At 41.6% G+C, this 24,601-nt stretch overlaps 1 protein-coding gene across 3 annotated transcripts; it reads right to left on the bottom strand.

Annotated features, from left to right (window-relative positions):
* Positions 1–195: 195 nt before the first annotated feature.
* Positions 196–14,243, bottom strand: UGDH (UDP-glucose 6-dehydrogenase). Of its 3 annotated transcripts, none has more exons than XM_009481788.2 (11): positions 14,081–14,243; positions 11,621–11,722; positions 10,049–10,249; positions 9,766–9,963; positions 9,117–9,264; positions 7,278–7,372; positions 3,971–4,101; positions 3,116–3,249; positions 1,863–1,954; positions 1,663–1,773; positions 196–306 (listed from the first exon to the last, which is right to left on the bottom strand). In XM_009481788.2, the coding sequence occupies exons 1-11, from the start codon at positions 14,240–14,242 to the stop codon at positions 196–198; spliced, it is 1,485 nt and encodes a 494-aa protein (XP_009480063.1). In that variant the 5' UTR covers position 14,243. The 3 variants fall into 3 exon arrangements, with proteins under 3 accessions (XP_009480063.1, XP_075565514.1, XP_009480064.1); XM_075709399.1 differs by having other exon boundaries at positions 9,123–9,264; XM_009481789.2 differs by lacking the exon at positions 10,049–10,249.
* Positions 14,244–24,601: the final 10,358 nt, after the last annotated feature.

The following is a 24,601-nucleotide window of genomic DNA, read 5'->3' as shown; positions in this document are numbered from 1 at the left end:
ATCTTCAGTAACTAAAAAAAAATTGCTATAAAAATAGAGATTTGAAAATAGACTGAATTCACATGTACCAGGTACCATTTCTTGTGTAAAATTGGTTTTTAGTTTATGAAAAATATCTTTCCTTAAAAAAAAGCACAGGCTTACAGTTGTTATCACTAATAAGGTCCACAGAATTCCTTCAGTACCTATTAAACTTTATACTCTAGGCTTTTTGACAGGTGGGTCCTGCAGGCTGAACTTAGGAATTTCACACGAAGAAGCAAAAGGAATTCTTTTGGCTGACACCTTCTTCCCAATTGTTTCAATCTGAAAGAGAAAACACATTTAACAAGTGAGTGTGGCAATCTAATATAGTCATGCCAGCCTATGAGGAATCTGCAAATTAAACCCAGGACCACGACTATATTTCATGAACACTAGAATAACACAAGCCACAAAGAACAGTGTACCCAGGGACAGTTTCTGGGATTGGAGTTGCAAAGTGTCTTTTAAGAACAGCCTTTCACAGGTGCCTACTTTGCCTACTTGAAGGTGCATCTTGCCAATTTGAACATTCATGTGCCTCAGCTTCCATAGGACTATCAGTACAAGTATCATAAAATGTTTCCGGGTATTCAGAAAACGTGGGTTTGGCCTCCTTTGTCTAAAAACTTATATCCAGTAAACTAGGATAGAAGAAGCTTTTTCCCCTCCTTAATGCAGTTTTTGAAACAATACAACTCTGAAAGGCTAAAGGCAGTCAACTCTATATAAGAGAAAGCATGTAACAAAGCCAACACACACACAAGCCAGGTACCACAAAATTCAAAGAGTGAGACAGGTTCCCCTAATTTCTAGGTCAGACTAGTGTAAATCACTAAAGACAGAGCTTGTAGAGGACAAAACACTAACTAGCAAAACAGTTCAGACACCCAGTAAATAAGGAGAGCTGTAGCTTTCCTCTTGAGTAAGTAGTGCAAGTCAGATGCAAAGCACCAAATAACAAAATACTTCACCTATTTTAAATTTAACAGAAATTTGATTAATATATTCCAGACAGACATCTGAGTTAACTATTTTTTCCAGAGTTGTTTAAACAGTCATGTGAGCTGTATGCACCATATTTGCCCATAACACCTTCAATTGACTGGTTAAATCAATTTATACATGCCTGTTCACAGTGTAAATAACTGTATGTAGTTTAAGTAGGGGAAAAAAAGAAAATATCAAGAGAGAAAGCCTATAGCCATTATGCAAGTCACAGTACTCAGGAGTACACAGAATGAAACACAACTGAAACATGCATCTGATCTGGCTTGTAGATTTTGTTCTGATCGCGTCTGGCTGAGATGCTTCTATCAGATTATTCAGGGATTTGGTGATTTTAGTATTAGTCAAATTCTGTGGATTCTAGAAGTGCTTCAAGATATGCTAATACTGCTGAATGTTGATGGCATAGTCTGATGTAGCTTGGATTTTAACAAAGCAGTCTATGAAAATAGTAAGGTAATGAAGGAAGACAGCACTAGTGAAGAGACTTAAGTACAGACAGGTTTAGATTTAAATCCTCACCTGAAGAGGGTTTTTTTCCCTTGCTACTCAGTCATTGCAGAGGGAGAGACAGCAAGAAGGAAGAGAGCAGAAGGAAAGAAACATAAGCAGCAGCATCACCCAGCTGATTACCTGGAAGCCAATGACTTGTAGCTCATTGTGAAGATCATCTAGAACTCTCCTACCATCAAAGATAAATGCAGGTTTCAGCATCTTCTTATGAATACGTTCATAATCCAACTCCTGTAAAGGGCAATTAAAGCAGATAGAACAAATAAGAAGCACAACACTCCCTCTTTTTTCCTTTAGTTTAAATTGAAGATAACATTTACCTTAAACATGTCCCATTCAGTGCAAATTACAAGGGCATGAGCTCCATCACAGGCTTCATAGGGATCTTTACTGATAGTGACCAACCGAGACACTGTAACAGAAGGAAGATAAAGTTTTATTCTTCACACATCTTTAGCATCAATCTGGTGCACTCCTGGCAAGTGAGTCTCCTTCCTTGCCCTACACAAACAAGAAGTTTCAAGTCACTCACCTAGAGATGTTTTCTATCAAGACATTTGTCAATTTGAATTCACTTATTTAAATGAAAGCAGCTTGTACCTGGCATCTGAACAGAGTCAGAGCACTTACATGTTTGAAGTTAAACATTCAAATTTGATTTAGACAGGCAAGAGCATCTCTAGAATTAGAAGTTACTACAGAGCGTTGAAATGCCAACTCTCACAAAGGTCACTGCCTGCACAATAGCAGCACATCACAGTTCCTATTTAACACTCAGTTCACACTACAGAAGATACACATGGCTCACCAGGGGATGCCTTCTCCCTTTGACTGCCTCAGCAGCTGCCTAGAGGCAACCTTCACCTCCCTCTCTAATTCAAGGGCATGTTAGATAATGTACACCCTTCACTATTCTTCACCACAGCTCATTTTCCTTCATGCTCTTCACCTCTAGAAGCCTGATCTATTCTTCTCCCCCATCCATCCATCATCTCCATGCTCCCCCTCCCCAATCAGGAAAGAATACAAAAATCCCAAATACCCCCCCCACTTCTCCATTTCTAGTCATAGATGATTACTTTAAAGTCTTAAATTTAAGGGAACAAATGAATTTGGAAGTGATACAGGGAGGGGAGAATGCTCTACAGTGAATTCCAGAATTATTTCTTTTTTCCTACTTTGGATATGCAGGCAAGAACTAAGGCAAGATAGGACCCAGGACACAAAGGAGCTGACAGAACAACACTAGTCTTTCCTACTTCTAGACAGTCTTCTTTCTCTTCCTTTTAATTATGCAGAGAGAAAAATCCTTTGCATGTATTCAAGTGAATATTTATCAAAAATATACAATAGTACAGAATTAGCACTTATAGATAAAAGCTATGGTGAAAGGGGGAGGAGTTACAATAATCCTCTGAGCTTATGACAATCCTCTAATAAGTGTAGCCAACAGCACATCATTGCCATGGTGAAAATGTGAAAATTAATTTATAGTATTTAAACGGACCTTGTGTATTTTGAGAATAGGGTGGGGAGGGAAGGGGGGAACTAAGCTTTACATGAGCATTCTTACCTTGGTTATCTTCTGAGACACCCGGATGTGAGAGATCCAAGACTATTTGTTCCTTAGGTACTTTAGGATCATAGATATGGAGCTTTGCTCCTTCATCCATTAAATACTTGCTAATGTAGATACTGGATGACTCTCTAGGGAAGTGAATCAAACAGTTAAAGAAACAGATGGCGTGTTCTAAGTAATGAAAGTCTTCAAGTGTCATGATATGCAATGTCAGAGCTTTTATACCAGCTTTACATTAAGCATCTTTGTGTGGTGGTAATCCATGCCAACAGCAAACTTGAAATCTTGAGGGACACCAAGGAGAGTAATGTGAAAAACAAGTTTACATCTCTTCTGCTGAATCATGCAAGAGAGATACTAAGCCCCAGGACTCCTATTGACCATAATTAACAAGGCATCAAGCTTATAAGCATTTCCCACAAACTGCAGTTGGAAGGAGTTCTACCAAGTTTGAGCTTTACAGGAAAACAGAATTAACCACCTTTGGGAAACAAAGCTGAAACTTTGGTTTCACATAGCAATTTAGAACCAGCTGCAAAAATGCTTGCATTCTTTTTTGTGGAGAATGGAAGGACTCTGTCAAAATCTATCTTTGCTTATGCAAGTTAATAGGGACTAGAGTTACCTGCTCTAGCTTCTGAATGATTCAAGTATGTTGTAGAGGTCAAGAATCAATCGTTCACCCATTTAAGAAAGACCAATCCTTGTAACAAACCAGTTCAGTCACAAGAGGGTAAGGGTCCCATATCTGATCTATTTTTATTAATGCAATTCAGTTGGGGGGTTTAGCTGCATAGCTGGTGACAAGTGTAGGGAATCCATGTTAGTGAACTGAATTAATTTTCTTACCTTGTGTCCCCAGTATCCTTTTTGAATGCAAACCCTAGAATAGCAATCTTCTTATCAGCAACAGTATTGAACAAGCTGTCAATAATGCGGGAAGCAAATCTTCTTCTCTGATAATCATTCATGTCTATTACCTGAAATTATATAAAACGTGATGGTACAGAAGGGAGCCATTTTAAGCTATAAACAGATTCTATTAACAATCAAGCCAAGCTACCCACATGTAAGTTTAATAGAGGCTTAAAAGAGAAAGCTAAGTATTTTTACTCAGTATCATAAGTAACCCAAACATAAATTGAGTTAATTTATCAAAATCTGAGACAAATCCTATTTTAATCAGTGACTTTAGATGTATATACACACATAGTATCATGCATTATCTAGTTCAAAGGCTAGGATTTTTTCAGATTGTAGATTTTTTTTAAAAAAAATCTACAACTTACTGTATTCTAGGCAGAAACATGGAAAGCAATTTCAGTGTTAGAGTACTTGATGTCCCATGGACATCCCATTGCCAGACCTATACTTCCTTACATGCCATGTATAACAATTGTGAGAACATTTTTAGCCTTTTTAATCCACACTAACAGATTTCAATACACAAAACTAGTGTCGTTAAACCAGATTTAAGTGCCCCAGTTTTGTTACCACATGAAAGTGGGTTCACTCACTGTTCCACTTTCCTCCAGCCTGCTTCATACTTTGATCTCCAGCCCTTAACACACAGAGGGCACTGGATCACTAGCAGAATAGGGAAGGTAGGTTCCCCCACCTAGTCAATGTTCAACATGGACTGGAAAGAACTATGCTTCCCTCTCAGTTTTGAGACTTTCAACCCAAATCAAGAATTAACAGCAGCAGCTGTTAATACATAAGGTATAAACTATACAGTAGAAGGGTATTGGTGAACCAGATTCATTTGAGAAAAAGAAATAAAAGCAGCGAGACTTATGCAATTCAACAGGGTGGTGACAGGCAACAAAGGTAACAACTGACAGGGTAAGAGGGACACATTTCTTTCTGTAGGTATGTTTTCAAGGAATGAAGATTTCAGCATTAGGAGAGCCCTGTCCAGTCTAAAGGCCAGAGAGAAAAGTTCAGATTCTAGCACTGCTCTGATCAGCATATTCTCCAGAATTTGCATCCTGTTCTCAGACTGGTCTGAGGTCTCCCACATGCATGCACTGGGATGAGCTGCTGACAGTGCAGTGCTCAGGCCACAAAGAAGGGGTTCACACAGTTGCTTATATAGGTGCATGTGTGTGTGCGTGTATTACATGGCTTGACCAGTGTGGGCTGGGGCACACAGACCTCTGCAAGATGAGAGCGCTTTGAAGAAGCAGGAGGTGCAGGTAAGGAGTTGCACTACATGAACACAGCACTCTCTATCTTATCTACCTTATCTTAACTCTGCAGCAGCTGTTCTTACTGTCCGATCTGTCCACAGCTTAGTAAGCTATATAGAAGCACTGCAAAGAGTTGCTCTTAAAACAGTGAGAGAGCATAAAAGCATTAAAAGTGCTTTAAACTACTTTGTTTACATTAACAATGCAACCTTTTAAGCTTTTATTAAATAAAAAAACACCTCCACAGAGAGCTAAGTGTAAGTGTTCCTATGCTTTTGGGTTGCCAAGATACCAAGTAGGTTGCATCTTGAGAAGGACCCTTGTGATCTCAAAGGACAGAGCCAAACCAATTTGTCTCTTTCAAGACAGTATTCATTTTCCCTATTCATCAGATTGTCATTGAGGTAACATGGTTAGTTCCTGCAGCTCCTGCTGCTCCAAGGACTGCCTGTTGTCTGCTTACACCTCATACTGAGTAAAAGCAGTAGTTCTTGAAGCAAATAACAGAACCTAGGGCTCCTTCTCTTTCCTACTGTGCCAATGCATCCAAGTCCTACACTGAACCAAACCTCTCCTCGATGCATGCAGCACGTTAGTGTCTGCTTCACTGATAGGATTGCACACCTCTCCACCATGACTGGACTATCCTAATGAAGTGCACTTTTTAAGGAAGATGTCAATCTGAACTTCTTCAGAGGCAGACAGCATAAACCCCATCTCTTCCTTGTTCCAAGCAACTGATGTAAGTAAGAGTTATAGCTGCAAGCAAGTAATTAGGCTGCTGACTAGCCCCTGGCTGGAGGTTAAACTATCTGAACAGGATATAGAAAGCCACTGGACATAACAGATAATGTAAGAAGCTGACAAAAGTCAGAGACAGGACTGTGAGGGATGACTGAGTTTTACAAGCGGTTATGGAGGAGTTATTAGTGAGATCCAGCCAAGCTTCAGAAAATTGGAAGGGAGTATTAGGGACATTTTGGGGAATAGAACCTTGCAAAGCCAACAGAGCCTACATAACTCCATCAACACTACCATATGGCCACAACAGCTTAGGTAATGGTATAAGAAATACTGGATTTCAGTGTGGATGTGGCATAACTGACCAATGATGAAAAACTAATTATGGGCAGGTTGTTTATTTGGCAGCAGACTGGGATGGAAAAAAGTGAGGGAAAAAAAAGGCTAGCCAAAACAAAGATTGAAAAAAAAGGAAAGCTGCTAATAAGGTAGGCAAATCATGCACTTAGTATTCTAGGGGAATCTACTAGGCAGCCTTGTACTTGAGGTAACATGTATGGCCTAAATCAGGACAACAAACTAAAGCTGCTCTTCTGACCATACCACATATGTCAAAGCTGCTTTTGCAGTCAGGACTGGGAAGAGAGGTAAGGTACTTTCAATGGTTAATAGGGAACATCTTGCAAGTACAGACTGAGCATCCTGGTACTGCTGCACTAGTGTTGGGCCTGAGAGCATCCACATCTTCCCAACCATTCCTAACATTAACCAGGGAACAGCAGCAACCATGCTTATTTAAAAGAATAGCAAGTTCTGCTGAGTTCCTTCAGAAAAAGAACTGTAAAAGCAGACCCTGAGGAAAAGATCATAAGCTCCGAATTCAGAGTGGACAGAGATAACCAAGTGCAAGAGGAAGACAGGAGTCCAGATATGCTTGTACTTCACATTTTCAACTGCTACTTCTAGACAACTTCCCAGTCCATTTGATCAAGACAACTTAATTCACCCCAATAAAGCCTAAGCACCCACAAGTATCAAGTGCCAGTGTTAGGCTGAGGGCCCTAAAATGTAAAGATGATCAGCATTAAGGTATCTGCTCCTTAAAGCTGAAACACAGATTGTATGTGGACAATGCTCAAAAGCTCAATGCCTGAAAGCTGAAGAAACACCACCCCCTCAAAGAAGAAAAAAAAAAAAAAAAAAAATCAGTGAAGAACTTGTACCTGTTGCCAATAGCGGGCTACTTCAGGCAAGTTCAGTGCCTCACAGAGGTACACTAAATTCAAGACATCCTTCTGAAAACAGCTACCTCCAAACCCTGAAAAAGAAAATGGTTATTTTACAGGTGACTAAGGTACTATTCCAACCCAGTCTTTGGAATCAAGTAGTTTTTGGCAATCATTCACATAGTCAGCATTCTAATTTTTCCCAGTATTTCACTGCTAGCAAATGAAAACCTTAAGAACCTCTCAAAATCCAATTCCTGGACCTACTTACTTTGTCAGTTACAGAAGCCCTAAAATCTGCTTCAGGTCCCGCTGAAGTCAATGGAAATTTTAACCCAGTCTCAGGGAAACATATGGCAAGATAACCCCTAATTTTTTTATTGTTCCAAGTGGGCAGACAGGCTCCTGGGTTTGCTCTCCCCCCACCTAGAAATTTAGATGAATATTTCTCAGAACAAGTTATGTTAAGACTAGGTTCTTTCCTCCCCCACCCCTAAATGGATAACTAATCATTGCCAAGAACCAAAGATCACCACAGCTAAGGGGGAAACTGAGACAGTTAATAGCGGGATCCTTGATCCCTAGAACTTTGCTCAGAGTCCCAGAAGCAACACATTGTAGAACAGAATATTTCAGTTGGAAGGGACCTACAATGATCATCTAGTCCAGCCACCTGACCAATTCAGTGCTGACCAAAAGTTAAAGCGTGTTATTAAGGGCATTGTCCAAATGCCTCTTAATCACTGACAGGCTTGGGGCATCGAGCACCTCTCTAGGAAGCCTGTTCCAGTGTTTGACCACCCTCTCGGTAAAGAAATGCTTCCTAATGTCCAGGCTAAACCTCCCCTGGCACAGCTTTGAACCATTCCCACGTGCTCTGTCACTGGGTACCAGGGAGAAGAGATCAGCACCTCCCTTGCCACTTCCCCTCCTTGGGAAGGTGTAGAGAGCAATGAGGTCGCCCCTCAGCCTCCTTTTCTCCAAACCAGCCAAGCCCAAAGTCCTTAGCCACTCCTCATAGGACATGCCTTCCAGCCCTTCCACCAGCTTGTTGCCCTTCTCTGGACGCATTCAAGGACCTCAACATCCTTCTTAAATTGTGGGGCCCAGAACTTCACACAGTACTGAAGGTGAGGCTGCACCAATGCTAAATATAGCAAAGGAATTTTCGAAGGAATTATAATAACCTAGTAAAAAACTTGGCAATATATTTGCTATCTATCACTCTTGCATAGACTCTAGGAGAGGTTATATTTAATAAGGTTATTTTAAAGCCATACTTTCTAGCATGAAGACTGTAGCCATACAGATAGGCTTTAGTCTTGTTCTGCAAGTTTGAAAGTTTGTTGTACTGATCACCACTTTATCACATATTACTCTCTAGTAAACCTGAACAACTGAATTCACCCTACAAATTAGAAGTTGCCATCACACATTCTGACCTAGAGGCTTCCCCCTCCTCAGGCCACTAGCAGCAACTCCCAAACAAAACTGCAGCAGTTACAATTGGGAAGACATCTTGGAGAGCACTATCATCAGTGATGCTTCAGAAAAATAAAGCTGCAACTTTTCTTCCCAGTGTCCCAGGTAGGATAAAACATGCACTCTGAACTCTTGGGTTTCAGATTGCCAGGGTCTAGAGCAACCTCAGACCTAGACATTTTACCAGAAAAACTGATTTATGCTAGTTCTCTACAGCAATATTTTCACACACTCATGCTGTAGAAGACCTTAGAGTATCAGATCACTTAAAAACACTACTAGGAGACCTGTTGCACTATTAAACAGAAGGCCAGAAGAGAAAAAAAAAAAAAAAAAAAGGTATTTTTTGTTTACCAACACTGGCTTTGAGAAACTTATTTCCAATTCTTTGGTCTGTTCCAATAGCTCTCGCTACTTCTTCAACATCTGCTCCTGTAGCTTCACACAGAGCACTGATAGAGTTAATGCTGCTGATTCTTTGGGCAAGGAAAGCATTAGCTGCCTGTAAGTAAAAAACATAGGAAAGAGAACTTGATTCTTCCAGAAACCAAGATACTCACAGACCAAAGGGAGTTACTACTGAAGGATTACTTTAGTATCTATGTAACTCTGTTGAGATACAAAATAGTAACATAACTAGTTTAATACATCAGTAGCAGTTAATAGGATCTAAGCAAAATAATGTAACGCTTAACTTGCAGAGTTTGAAACGTCTTATGATGGTAACCAGTTTCTGCAGCCCTGGAGGTTTACTCTTAGTAATAAATAACACAGCAGTAAGAGCAAGAAAATTATTTCATGGGAAGTTGATATCATCTATTAGCTCAACTGAGATAACTGGAAAAGATTAATATCCTTTGACGTATATACCAGTATATACCAGGTCCTCCCAACCTTGTCTGTCTTTCCTTGCTGCATCATTCAGTGTCAGTGAAGGTTTTGCTTCTGAGCTTTGTCTCACACCCTTTGCTCATTGCAGACAACAGCAGTGAGTAACACTAACCAGTTTAGAAAGTTCTGATGACCAAGTATTGGTTGTGAGGATTTTTTCTTTGGGCACCCAGTGCTCATAAACAGCACAAAGAGCACGGACAGCTTTCTGTCCCTCTGGAGAATCATCTCCACCAATAAGCACTCGGTCTGGGTTCTTCAGATCCTTGATGGCTGTTCCTTCTGCAAGGAACTCTGGGTTAGACAGCACCTACAGGCACAGAAATAAAGAACAACAAATAAAAGCCAAAAGCAACAAACAGCCTTTCAATACACAACCCAAAGATTATGCTTACCTGCAAATCCAAGTTAGGCTTAGTATTAGCATCAAATATTCGACGAATGCTCTCCGCCGCACGTACTGGAACTGTGCTTTTCTCAGTGACAATTTTATAGCCATTTGAATTTTGCACAATTCGTCTAGCACAAGCTTCAATGTATTTCAGATCAGCTGCTCGGCCTTTTCCCATCCCATAGGTCTTCGTTGGAGTGTTAACCTAGTTGCAAATACACAGAGGGAGAAGAAACATTACAGATCTCTTAACACAAGAGGTACCGATGAGGTGAAATTGTTAAGAATGACAGATACTTTCCTTCCCAGAGTCCAGCTTGCTTCTACCCCAGAATTATTCTAGTTAACCATATCAGATGAACAGCTATTAGCTTTCTCAATTTTGTCTTCTAAAGCAAGCTCATTGGCCTCTATTCAAATAGAATTTAAACAAGAGCAATTCATACCAGCTCTGCAGGCTTTGGTGAAACTTAGTCCTTATTCTGGAAACACCAGTAATTTCTTCATGATGACAGACAGCCACCTTTTGTTTCCTGTCCCACATTAGGAGTGCAAAAAATTCACACTATAAGAATCTTGCAGCTAGTGAGGCAGTTATGGTTTAAAACCACTTTGCAGTGAAACCTAAGTGTAGAGCTGCTGAAAATTACTATACTGAAGTACACAGAAAAGGCAACATGAGAGAAAACATGTCATGTACTTGAAGACAGAGGGTCCTTTTCATTACAAACTGAAAGAAGAAATGGCAACAACACGTAAAACACAACAGCATGTTTTAAGCCAAGGACAGGTGGCAATATATGGGCTGTATTACTGGCAATCATCCAGCCAAGTGGCATTCATTTTAGGCTTAATGAATAGAGAAAAATACTATCAGAAAGAGAGCTCTGTATTGAGGTGCCCTAACAAAGAGGAGCTCTCAGGCAAAGGGGACTTAAGTAAATAACTCGACTGTAGCCTACCAAGATGAATAGCAATCAGTTCTTTCAGATTCTGCATTAGGAACAACCTTCTAGATTACAAAAGGTCACACTGTTTATGTTTGACTGGATCCTCTTCCTAGTGGTGTCAACAGCTTAGAAATATTAAAGCTAGAAAAACATTAAAGCCAGCCCCTCTTCCATTAATACACTGGTTTTTAAAAGCTTCTAGAAATAAGTAATCTTTGTAACCCAATAATCAGTATATGACTTTGCATCCCTATCTAGGAATCATATCAATATTATTAAAGTCCCGTAGATCTCAGTAGTACACTGCAATGACAGATCTGCACTACATTATGCTCTAAGACCCCATACATCGAACCAAGCTAACCATCAACCTTATCATTTTGACTTAGAGCCTGTTCATTTGTCAAACATTCTACTGGCTATAAGAAACAGATAAATATAAACTAACAAGCTTACTTAACACTTTTCCCACAGTACACAGAAAGACAAGGAGAAAACTGTGACACAGTGACATGACATTGCTAACAATCTATATGACAAAACAAAGGCCTCTTCCTAACATAAGAGGAACATAATGATTTGATAAGAAAAACAAACACAGAAAAACCTTCTCCCCCTAAACTTACAGAAATAAATACAAGATCAGCTTCTCTAATGGCATCATCAATACTGGTGGAAAAGAAGAGGTTTCTTCCTCGACAGGATTCTACCACTTCTTTTAACCCTGGCTGAAAAAAGGCAGAAAAAAAAGGCAGTTAAGGTTAATGCAGTTAGAAGAACAGTAAACTGCATGCCCAAACAAATGGCATATAATTTCAGATACAGAAAGACTTCCCCCCACCCAGTGTGGAATGTTTTTAGCCTGCCAGATTTAAAGTAAAACTTCTGTAGATTTATACAGTAACAAAAAAAAAAAAAAAAAAGCCCTTTTTCATTCAAAACACTCAGGATGCTGTCTCGAAACTTTCAGCCACACTGAATTGTTATTTCCACAACCAGACTTTAGGCTCCAGTTATTCCCATGCTCAATTCTATTACCATGAGCAACAATTAAAGAAATACCTGTAGAGTGATGTTAAGTAAATACAAGAAGTCTTACAATATTCTCTAGGCTGCAAACAAAAGAGGTTGCCCCAATTCTCCTTTTCCCTCAACTACACATTCCATGATCTCCCCAACATCAGGCCTAAAACTGATTCAGCACAAAAAAACCACACAAAGAAGTCTTCCACTAAATTAGCAAGCCCAGATCCAGTGAAAGAAAGACAGCAGAGACACATAGGAGAAAAAGCCCACTCCTTCTGGCAACCACTCATGTTTGGACCAGATTAAACTTATAATGGCACCATACCTGCAGCGTGGAAGAACCACAGGCACAATCTGATGAGATTCTTTCAAGTGACACATACTATGCCAGAACACTTTCCCTTCCCTTAACACCTCCACACAGACAAGAGGAGCAGGAGGCCACGTGTACATGAGCAATCCTCCATATTAGAACGGTCTACAAAATGATTTAACTAAGATATAGTTGTCATAAACAAAAGAAGCCTTTACTTTTTGTTTGAAAAATAAAGTCATACACTGTAACCTGGCAACCAAATCTCCAACTTGAGAGATGCTTATCATGACACAAGCTACTTGAGTTAAGCCCAGAAAGACAAAGGTGTTCAAGGGAGGGAGAGAGAGGAAAACAAAGCAGAAGCTTTCTTACGCAAGAGATTTTTTGGCTGTCTCACTTTATACCAAATACCTACTTAAAAGAAAAACAAAGGTCAGCAGAGGCAGAATAACATGTGTTACAACCCATCGAATGTGCCAACTATGGCCTTACTGGGATGTAAATAAAAAGGCAGCCCACTAGACAATTTCTGACACTGGAAAGAAAAAACCCAAAACAAAAAATACAAAACACTTCACTGTGCAATAACTCAATTTTACAACTGTCTCAACTGTCTGAACTAATTTTTGGCAGTTTTTGTACATTCTTTGTAAGCAAAGGACATCATTCCAGGAAACAGATGTTGCAAGGGGTTTTTCTGTGGGTTTTTTTTTTTTTTAAAAAAAAAACATGCCAAGACTAGCTCTACTTTAACTCATTCAGTCTAAATGTTTATAGAAAACAAAGTACTTACTTTCATGATCTTTATTCATGTCTCATGTGCTAATCTGAGCATTATACATATTTTCCTTTGAATATATATGAGACAAAGGAGGTCTATTAATCTTTGCTTAAAGAGTCACAGTATAGGTTTGGTTTTAAGAGGGTTACAGCACAGACAGGATTCAGAAGACTTCTTATACCGAAAGAGTAACTTACTACCGGGCAACATGCCTTGTCTTTGGGAGTCGAGTGAAGATAATTTTTCACTCCCATTAAAGAAAAGAACTCAAACTTATAAAAAGGAAGAATGAAGGAAAGAAAAAAAAGAGACCTATTCTTTAAGGGCGAAAAACAACACGTGTAGGAGAAGCAAAATAGAAAAATGCTTTATATATCTTTAAATTAAAGTAATTCCGTAATGAAGGGGTGACAGTGTGATACATTTAAAAATAATTTTTATCTGACTTAGTCTTCCCAGGCCAGATTGGAGGTTTATGGTACAAGTGAATCAGGAACATGACTGTCCCCATCTTACAATATGCTTAAGGTGGGCAGCACAGATTGGATTTTGGCAGTACTCAGAATGGGAATAAAGCTTACCACCCAGTACTACACATTCATATTGTGCTACAACACAGCAGATAATATCTATAACTGAGTGAGAAGACTATATTGTGATTAAATTGGGTCCCGAAAGAAGGTCATCATGATTTAGCACAGTTCACTATATACACAATTACATTTTTCCTCACAATGCCCTTCATGTATAATGCTTAAATACCTGCGTACACTAGACATATTTCAAAAATCTGGTTTAATGAGCAGTAGTGACAAGCAGCTGTTCCAGAATACTCTTTTTGAAGGACATCACTGTGCTATACTTATCAAGCTTCAGAAGTGGGCCATGTGGAAATGCCATGTGGTGGGAGGGAAGCAAATGCAACACCGGCTGGAAGAAGAGACAACAGCGAGACACATTTACCTCATAGATTGGGAGTGTATCGGAATTCCAGGCATTGATTCTGGCCTCGTTGACATCCACAACAGTAACTTTGATATTGGGACACATCTGTGCAATAACGCTACAGGTTGGCCCACCGACATAACCAGCACCAATGCAGCAAATCTTCCTAATTTCAAACATGATTGCTCTAGGTAAGAGGAAGGGGAAAAAGGAGAATCAGGAGTTATAAAGGAAAATACTGGCCAACAATTCAAGGAAATAAGAGAGAATTAATGATTTGAGGCGTTGTTACGCTGCCACAGAGAGAAACATTTTCTTACAGCTGATCTCTTGACATGAACCGCAATTGCTCTCTCCCGCCCGGGAAGGCTCCGGAGCCTGCCCGACTCCAGGAGCGCCAGCACACACGGGCCATTGAGGAAGCGCTTTCTGCGGTCGCTTTGAAGCCTGCCAGCGTAAATACCACCCCCTCAGGCCGCGGAACTGCTGATGCCACGATAGTAACAGGCAGGAGCAGAGACCACGGCTGCAGGCAGCGCACAGCGGCAGGGGCCGGCGCAGCCCCGCGGCGGGCAGAGCCGCGCCAGGCCGCGCTCGGCCGGGACCCCCGGGCCGGGCCCGGCCCCCGCAGCCCCTCGGCCGGGACAGGCGCCCTCAGCGCGGAGGCCGCAGCCCCCGCCTCCTTCCCGGTGGAGGCAGCGGGCCGGGAGCCGAGCCCGCTCCCCGCCCGGCGGCTCGGGCCGGGGCCGACCCCCGCGGGCTCCATCCCCGGGAGCCCAGCGGGAAGGCGGGGGCCGCGGCGGAGAGCGGCTTCCCCGGCCGCAGCCCGGCCCCGCGCCCCGGCGGGCGGCAAAGGCCGCCACCGCCCCGGGGAGCCCCCGGGGAAGGCAGAGGGGGGACCCGCGGCCGGCACCGAAGCCGCAGCCCGGAGACTTACTGCGGGCGGGCGCGGTCCTGCCCCGCCGCCGCGGATCGAGCTGGAGGGCTGCGGCGAGGATGCGCGGCGAGCTCAGGGCCACACTCCGCTACGAGCGGGGCGGCGGCGGCTATTTAAAGGGCCGCCGCGGCGCTGAGGCGGCTCTTTCGTTTTATCCCGCGGACGCCGAGCGAGGCCGGCGCCGGCTCCTCCCTTCCCCCGGGAGCGGAGGCCGGCGCAGAGCCCGCCCGCCCCGCCGCCTCCCCGCCCCGCCGCGCCGCCGGCGAATGGGCGCGGGACACCTCAGGCGCCGCCGCCGGCCCGGCCCCGGCCCCGGCCCCGCCACCGCCACCGCCACCGCAGGGGCGGCTGAGGGGCCGCGGGGCCCCCGGGCCCGGCTGGGGGCTCCATGGCCGGGCCTGGGCCTGGGCCTGGCCTGGGCGGGCCCGGCCGCAGTGGCTTCGCTCAGCCCTGAGGGAGGGAGAGCGGCGCCTCCCGCGGCGCTCGCCGCCCTGAGGCGGGAGCGTGCCCCCGGCCCCTTTCCCCGTCTGTTTGGGGGTTTTACGCTTCGCTCCCCTTGCTTTATTTCGGGTTTTTTGTTTTTTGGTTTTTTTTTTTTAGCATTGCGGCGGCTGGGCCGGTGGCTGGTCTCACTACTTCTTTGTGGGAGAGGGGTGTAGGCTGCGGCCTGCTCACCCCCCTCCCCAAGCCCCTGGAAGGGTCCCCAGGCCATCTTGTCCCCGGAGGCGATGGGGACGGGGATGTGGCGGTGGGGACTGCGTGCTCCTCCGGGCCCCACCGCAAACGCTGCCCGTGCCCCTGGCAGCTCTGGCTTGGTGTGTCAGGCCTGGGCGCCCCGCGGGGTCGGGTGCCACCGGCGGGGTAAGGGCACAGTTCCCCTCTTCTCCTGCCTCGGGGGGGTTTTTACAAGAACCAAATTTTGGTGGTCAAATATGTGAGTCATTTTTGGTCCTTTAGCTATGCTTACTGGGAAACACAAAAGTGACCCGAACATTCTCTCTCCTGTAGTGTAGCGCTGTCTCAACAAAGATACGTGAATAGAAATGTGGATAGGTAACAGTAAAATACCGTGTGTAAAGTCCAGATTGCAAACATTGCCAGAGTAAGGAAGTACAACGGGTTTGCGCTCTCTTGCCCTTGTGATCTGGGCACTGCTCAGGGATCTCCTGACTAGTTGTATTAAAGTTCTCGGATACTCCTCTTGCCTTTTGTATGAATGTGATGTTATTGGTATACTTCGTCTGACTTTGGGAGCAGAAAGATTGCGAGAAATCTGCCGCCTTTTCTTCTCCATTGCATGTTCACTTACACTGCACCTCCTAGAAGCTGTGGGGTTTTTTTGCTGCATCTGCAATACTCCAGTAATTTATGCTTTTAACAGATTACAATTTCTGTGTTAAATATTGCCAAATCAGGTGGGTAATATGTATATAATTATATAACATATATATCCTTGTTAACGATGTGAATAAAGTATTGCCTTGTTCTTATATGGCATTTTCGTCCATAGATGTTAAAGTACATAAAAAAGAAATTGGAATAATTGTTTCTCTTTTATATTTTACTCTGGAGGTTCTAATCTTTCCATAGAAGAATCTGTGCCTGCTTAAGCGAGTACATACTGTAACTCACTGGTCCTTTAGAAATGGTACTGTAAAATATGTGTGTTTCTACTGAAAGAGCCTACTGAGGTTTGCAATCTCAGTGTGGGATCCTAGCGGAGTCGGTGTGGTTAGCCAAAGAACTGCCTGGCAAGGGTGCAGGGTTCACCGTGTTTATCCTGAAGTAAAAACAAGTAACGCCTTGTCTCATTGCTAATTTGCACGGATGTCTCAATTTTGAACACATCCTTTTTTCCAGGGAAGCCTAGGCAAAGCAAGTAGAAGCTCAGTGAGCTCTCACTACTGAGTCAGTCTTACCTATACGATCATCTTCAAAACCCCTTCTATCTCCTTAAAGATCTCCTAAGGAGATATTATCTCCTATTTAATACAACAGCTCAATGGCTAGAGCACGTACGGGTGTGAGATTGGATCCTATGTTCTCCTCTCTGTGTGCAAAAGAGGGAAGCGGGCTCAAGGCCTTATCTCCACCTTTCAGAAACCACCGAGCGAAGGGCAGCCCGCGTGCCAAAGGTGTGTGGAGGGGGTGTTTTTCACCTCTTGTGCACAAGCTGTTCCTTATGTGGAAGGCAAGGGAGAAATCATGATCTATGAAGGATTTGGGGGATGAGGGGAAGGGAAGGGAAGAACAGAAAGGAAAGAGCAAGCGAGTACATGATTGAATAATCTCCTGGCCAGCACCCAGATGTTGGAGGTGAGAAGAAAAGCCAGCAAGGAACCCTGGATGTGAAAAGACGCTTTGTATCATATCTAGGGAGTGTTTAATGTCAGACTAATTCCCCACCAGATTTAGCCGATCATTAACCAAAGGCAGCTGTGTTTCTGTAATCGGTTTTTGACACTGACATCTGACACAGATTCAACAACCACCATTGTCTATCAAGCCTGTCTTTGGCTTTTGACACCGCACAACCAGGAGGCAGCCCCCCATGTAATGGGTAAATCTGAGCTAGTCAGCAACAGTCCCAGGCTGAGGCACAAAAGGGCCCAGAAGACTTGCCTGCAGACCAGTGGGATCGGTATTTGAATCTGTGCTTTGTGTCTTACAATGCTAAGAGGAAGGAAGGACACGCAGCTAAAGAGATTACACAGGGACATGTGGGACTGGGCATGCGTGCTCCTCTGGAAAAGGCTCCAACAGCTGCATAAAACAAGCCATACGCCAGTTTTGGACACAGGCAGCCGAGTGCCCAAACTCCTACGTGCGCTCAGAGCCAACCATAACAGTTAACTGCGCAGAGCCGCCGTTACCAGTTGTTACGAGAGACATTTTCCGCCTGGCACGTCCCTACTTACGCCTTCTCCTTGCCTCCACCTCTCTGGCTCACCAGAACTTTGACTTTGCTGTTTGGTCAGACAGTTTGCCCAAACAGCTTGTGATTAATCCAATCCAATATTTTTGCTAGTGACAACCAGCACCCCAAACTGCAATAATTGGTAAAATTTGTCCCAAAATGCAGTGAGCTTTTTGGTCAGGGTGAACGTGCCTGTTTGTATAGGGCCCGGAACATCTGGACAATAACTTCAGCTGGACTCATGGGCAATATTGCAACATAAATAAAAACCAAAAGCCATGCAGGATTAAAACAACATTTAAAAATCAAAGGAAGGCCACCCTGAAAACTCTGATGAGAATGTCCTTTCAAACCCTGTTCTTTTAGTTCCTGCATGACAATGTTTTGTTTTCCAGTATATGACCTTCCTCTAATTAGATTATTTAAATCTCTCAGTATACACAGAAATTATTCACACTTCCTCCCAGGCATGATTACATTTGACAGCCTTATCTATTGTTTAGTAAATACCTCTTCCCCCCCATCCCCGATGTTCTTCTGGAAACTACACACATTACACCAGACATTAAAGCTGTTCCTTCAGAAGCAGTGCTGTGGGCAGCAGCATTGCTTTTCTGAACATGGAGCACACTAAATCTCCCAACAGGAGAGCCATTTCAGACATAACAGCCATTTCAATAAAACAATAAGGAAGCCTTCAATGCTAAAACTAACGCAATGGAAATAAGAACAGCCAGATAAGGCACTGCTTTTCATCACAGCCCCCTTGGAGAGAAATCGTCTTGTAGCATGACTTCTTTGAAGGGTTTTACTCAGCTGAGTTGTCCCATTGCCTTAACAGTTGTTCACATAAAATAAGGTGGAGATTTGCTCCACTGTTACAGAATAGCTAAAAGCAAATTTGGCTTAATCTTTTCCCCCAACATACTGAAGCCCAACAGAAGCATACAGCCAGAGGAGGCATCCGGAACAAGATGCACTTGTGATTCAAATTGCAAGCTAATATTTGATGAAGTGGGAAGAATGATTATTTGGATTTTCTGTTTCACCTATATGACTGAGGATGGAAAAACATGGCTGTGTGAAATAACTAGGAGAGCTGAAGAAACCAGATTTTTACTTGCTGTCACCACAACAACAAAGCAGATTTTGATGCGTTACATGCAGTGCTTGGTGTAGTGTCCAGTCCTGTGGGGGCTTCTGTGGATCATTTTCTTGCTAACCATATTCAGTTTATCATTTATCATTTCATCTACAAGTTCTGCCCTGAACTGAGCTCCTACATATTTTCTAAGATTGACTTTTTATATCAAAGCAGTGAGTGTGACCTTCAGAATGTTGTACAATGGTGTTTTTTTTTTTGTTGGTCTGCTTAAGAAACATATTTTCTTGGCTCTAATATCTTCTCTTGCATTTTGAAAGTATTTTTTGCATCAGAAGATATTAATAACCTTCAAGAAGTTTAAAACAGGTATAAGTCTGAAAACTACGTAAGCACAGAAATCATTCCTCTGTTTCATCATTTATAGCTTGGAGGACGTAATAACAAAACCCTTGAAGGCAAAAGACTTAAAGCTTGCTACTTGTGATCTTTGATTAGAAATTACTGCTGTATTTTCAACTAATATTGTATAAAATATGGTATCACTTTCCATGCAAGCAAGAAGAGTGAAACCTTTAAAAAGCTGGATATATATAGTGAGTTAATATTTATTGTCATGTATTGAAATACATTTGTTTCAGACACCCTCTTTGACCAACACTCTTATCTGCAGATGTTAAAAAGGTAATGCGGCAGTCAGATTTTTCTAGTTATTATATTTAATTACAAAGTGCCTGCTATGGGAGTTGGCAATAATTTTGATACAAGATCAAGTAACATAGGTTCAGTTATTCTTTTTGTATGAGAAGAGACAAATCTTCAGCTGACGTCGATGAGTGTAACTCCCTGGAAGTCAACAGTTGTGCCGTTTTGCAAGGGAGGATGTGGTTCACCATGGGAGTCAGCTTCTTCCCCTGCCCCAAGGTCCACGTCTTTGCAGTGAATTGCACGGTAGGCTGTTGGCTGGGACTGAAAAACTAAGGGTAGTAGGAGAAAAGCATGTAAGTTACCCATTTTCGCAAGGAACCCGCTTCATGTTCATGGAATACTTTGCTGCAATGATTTGATGTATTTCTCCCAAACATCCTAGATAGGATACAATTTTTTTCCAGGCTTTGGGGCAGAGTAATCTTCTCCACTTACCTGGTGGTCTTGAACAGCCAGGCCTCATGCAGATTCACTCAATGCAGTTAATTGAAATTTGTGGTAATTTTCTTTCTGCATCACTTTTTGTAATAGGTATGTGCATCCTTGGGAAATGTTTTAACAACTGTACTTATAAATAAAGTTTAGCTTTAGTTTTAGGGGTTATTTATAACCTCATGTTCAAGTAAAAGGCTAAATCTTGATGAGCAGACATTAATGATCCGTGCTTAAGATCATACAGTTTCTAAATTGACTCAAATGCCTAAGGCATTTGTTATTTAATTATTATTCTTTTTTTTCTATTATTACTAAAAAGAAATTCAGATTTTGTTTCTGATTCTCTGGTATTTATTACCACTACCTCTGGATAACTCCAGGACCTTATCATTCTCTACAACTATCTGAAAGGAGGTTGTAGTGAGGTGGGTGTTGGTCTCAAGTAGTTAGAGATAGGATGAGAGGAAATGGGCTCAAGCTACATCAGGGGAGGTTTAGATTGCATATTAGGAAAAATTTCTTCACGGAAAGAGAGGTTAAGCATTGGAACAGGCTGCCCAGAGAGGTGGTGGAGTCACCATCCCTGGAAGGGTTCAAAAAACAGGCAGATGTGGCACTTTGGGACATGGTTTAGTGGACATTGGTGGGGTTGGGTTGACGGTTGGCCTGATGATCTTAGAGATCCTTTCCAACCTTAATGATTCCTAGTTTTACTTTCATTAAAAAATAATCCAGCCACCAAGCCAGGAACCATGAAATTATCACTCTACACTTAATTGATTTAGTGGTGGACTTGTTAGTGTTAGGTTAATGGTTGGACTTGATGACCTTAAAGGTCTTTTCTGACCTAAACGATTCTATGATTCTATGATTATTTTAAACCTTAATGCTCCCCTGGCATTTTCCTCTTTTTCCTTGGATTAACACAGGAATCCCTTATGTGGGACCTGAGCCGCTGCTGAGGCATTTCGTGCTCTGCTGCCAGAGGAAGAAGAGTGCTGCACTCCATGGGAACAGTAAGGAAGCAGCAGGTCTCTACTACCTCTACATGCTGCCCTGGATCCACTGGAGCATCTTCCTTCCTCAGAGCAGCTCTGGGTCCAACACTGCCAAGAACTGGGACTAGGAAATAGATTGCAAATCCCAGAGTAGTAGGATTTGATCTAAAATGAAGTAATGTAATTAGCATATTTGGCCTCTGTCACGGCTTTTCTTACTGTAGTGTATCTAACTTCCTAGGCTGCATAACTACTTTGAAGAGCAAAAGGCAGAGATGTCCACCTTGGTCATCAAAGTATCTTAAACCTTGGAAACTGCTTATAATTTGTTCTGACTTGCTTGAAACACATACAGAAGGAAAGCGTCCATTAGAAAAGTTAGAATTTACATTTTAAAAGTTACACAGATGACATGCTATTTTTACTTACTTTTAGATGGTTTCAAATTACCTTAGAAATTGATAGGTTCGTGCAGTCCTACATCTTTTACAAAGACTAACAGACAAAGACAAAAGTTTACTAACGATTGCTATTTATTTTGTTAAGTCAATAAAAAGTGCATAGTACAAGCCCTTTATCCCAATCCAAGTACTCAGTAAAAGATTACTACGAAACCGCAAATGGCACAGATGATTTTTTGTTTGGCATAATTCAGACATTTTAAACCACCGATTTACATTAGGTACATCACATCACTCTTCCTTTTTCAGTCATGAACGTTACAAGGCTAAGTGATCTGCAGACAATACATGAATACATATGATTTCTCATTTCAGAGTATAATAATTGTGTTAAGCAGATTCTAAAAATACTATTGTTTTAACAAAGTTCTAAGCTAAGGTATAATTGTAAACTTCCCTCCATATTTCCCAATTGCTACAACTTGTGTCTCTTACTAACCAAGCTTAAAACCTTCATTACAGAATTAATTATATCCTGAAGCTTCAGATACCACTAATCTCTTCCATACTTCTCAAAATTTACCATTATGTCATCGCAAAGTACATCACTAAAGGCCAGATTTCTGCCACCCTTACTAAAGCTGCTACTAGTACATTATCTCAGAGTAGTCCCACAAACTTCAGTGCAACTACTTGATGAGTAAGGCACTATTTAACATGAATAAGAGTGGCAAAATACAGTCCTACAATTAGTTACTTTTATTTTAATTAAGAGTGGTGATCTGAAGGTTATATCTTGGAGAGAGTATCTGAATTTAAAAGGCATACATTTTGATGTGGGATAGTGGCCTGGCTCTTTAGTAAAACATTTTACAGTAAAATATTTCCAATGTTTTTTCTTTTACATAGAAAATTTAAAATAGCAATTTACATGAGAAAAGCATACATGTATAAAATCACTGGGACAATTACTTAGAGGAATTTCAAGGAAAGACAGTTCATTTAAATGTAAAACACAACATTACTCTGAACAAAAAGCTCATTTGCCAAGACTGTTAGAGCTGGGTGCACATGGTGAGTTTTACAAATATATACCCAGACATTTAAGTAAAGCGAGACTGATCCTCACAAGTGAGGAGCATCTGCTGTAAATCTCACCGACTTCCAATAGCATGAGGAGTGGTGCTCTGTCTGCAATGAAGCCTGTTTCAGTTGGCTTTTTAATCAACTGGAAGCCTGTTGTGTGCATCCAGTAGTGAAGAATTCCGGCCAAAGATTCTTGGAGAAAAGGTCAGTGTAGGAGATTACATATATTTTCTTGTTGGTTCAACAAAATTATTACTTTTTCTGTTCAAAACAGGATCCCAAACGTAAATGTACATGGAAGGCAAAAAGCAAGCACAGTCAGATTGCTTGTCCCAGTGACATCTTTACACAGTGTTTGTGGCCTGTACACCATTAGACACAATAGGACAAATTCTCTCAGCTTCTCTGCTGCAGCTCCATTGCTTTACATGGCACTGCACTGATGCCACTGAGAGCACCTGGCCCAATCGTCTTCATTTTTTCTTAAATTTTTCATTTTTTACACATGCTCCTATGCTTGGGAGCACACTATTCCACAGAAATTCAAAGGGCAATTACATCAAATTACAGAAGCCTTTCTTCAGGTCTACGCTGTACCTTGACAAGGAGGCTCAGCGGGCCTGCCATTTACCCTGAGGAGGAAAACCCTGCATCTGTCAACCATGGGATCTGATGTGAGATTTTTGTTACAGCCCATTAATACAAGCCTTTATGCATCTTAACAGTTAGTCCCTTCAGCTCCGTAACTAAAGTCCTCATGAAATAAAGGTCTGTGCAGTAAGGCTTTGAATTCCCATGTCTGTTCTACTGACCTTTATGGAAAGAAGCTTCATGTTGGTAACATAAAAATGTTCTTTACATTATTCTCATCAATTTTTCAAATTGATCAAGAAAAATATACAGTGTCACTTTTCTGTACATCTTTAAAATGTTCTTAAATTAATGTACATAAAAAAGTCATTCCCATTTGCTACAAAGGGAAATGTGCACGGGTTCGTGCACAGCCACGCATACGCACACATAAACACGCCACACATACACACAAATATTAGAGGGAAAAGACATGCCATATGTAGTCACCTACAAGTTTGTTATTCTACAATTACAACCAGTAGATAAGGATGAAATGTTAAGAATTGCTGATAACATATAGATGAAAAAAACTGAATATCCAGTATATGTTGTATACCAAAAGTTGGTAACTTCTGTAACCTCTTGGTACGATTTCATCCTGTCCAATATACATTACCTCATGACTAAAAACTTGCTAAGATACTGATTTTTATTTTAAAAGACTATACCAGGACAGAAAATTCTACCAAGTTCTTCTCACTGAATTTCTCTTTTCAGAAAGTCCATAAGTAAACAAATCCTGTTTTGGAATACATTTTTTTCACAATATACTGAATAAGATACATAATTTTTTAATGAACAAGATTAAATTGATTTCTTTTTTCATGGTATAATCTTTTGTGTAAAGTTCCCAATATATACGTCAAAGCTTTGTCAGTGGCAATTATCATATTCACTTCTGCACTTACACACACACACACACACACAGAGTATAATTCTAGTGGACAATCCGTGCTTTTGCCAACAACCCTGAAAATTATGTTAGTGGTCCAAAGACCAGGCTAAAAGCTGCTCTGAACCCAGGGCAAATATAAAATAATTTCAATTTTTCACCACATAACTAAGCTAATAGTTGCAACCATAATAAAACTCTCAAAAGCATACTGGAGAAAAAATATGGATTCATCTGAAGAAAGGTCAGTAACCTTCCATTATTATAGATGCACAGGGATTTTCTTTTTCTTTCAATGCATATCAGAAATCACTGAAAAGAAATTAAGATTATTGTAGCAGAAAGAGACCGAGTGGAATGTCCACAGTAATGGTAACAACCAAAAAACCTCTGCAACGCCTTATCATTATTCAAATTACAATCTACTAGG

Source organism: Pelecanus crispus, chromosome 4, assembly GCF_030463565.1.
Source record: "Pelecanus crispus isolate bPelCri1 chromosome 4, bPelCri1.pri, whole genome shotgun sequence".
Taxonomy (NCBI): Eukaryota; Metazoa; Chordata; class Aves; order Pelecaniformes; family Pelecanidae; genus Pelecanus; species Pelecanus crispus.
Note: the sequence above shows the minus strand (reverse complement) of the source record. Positions and strands in the feature narration are given on the sequence as shown.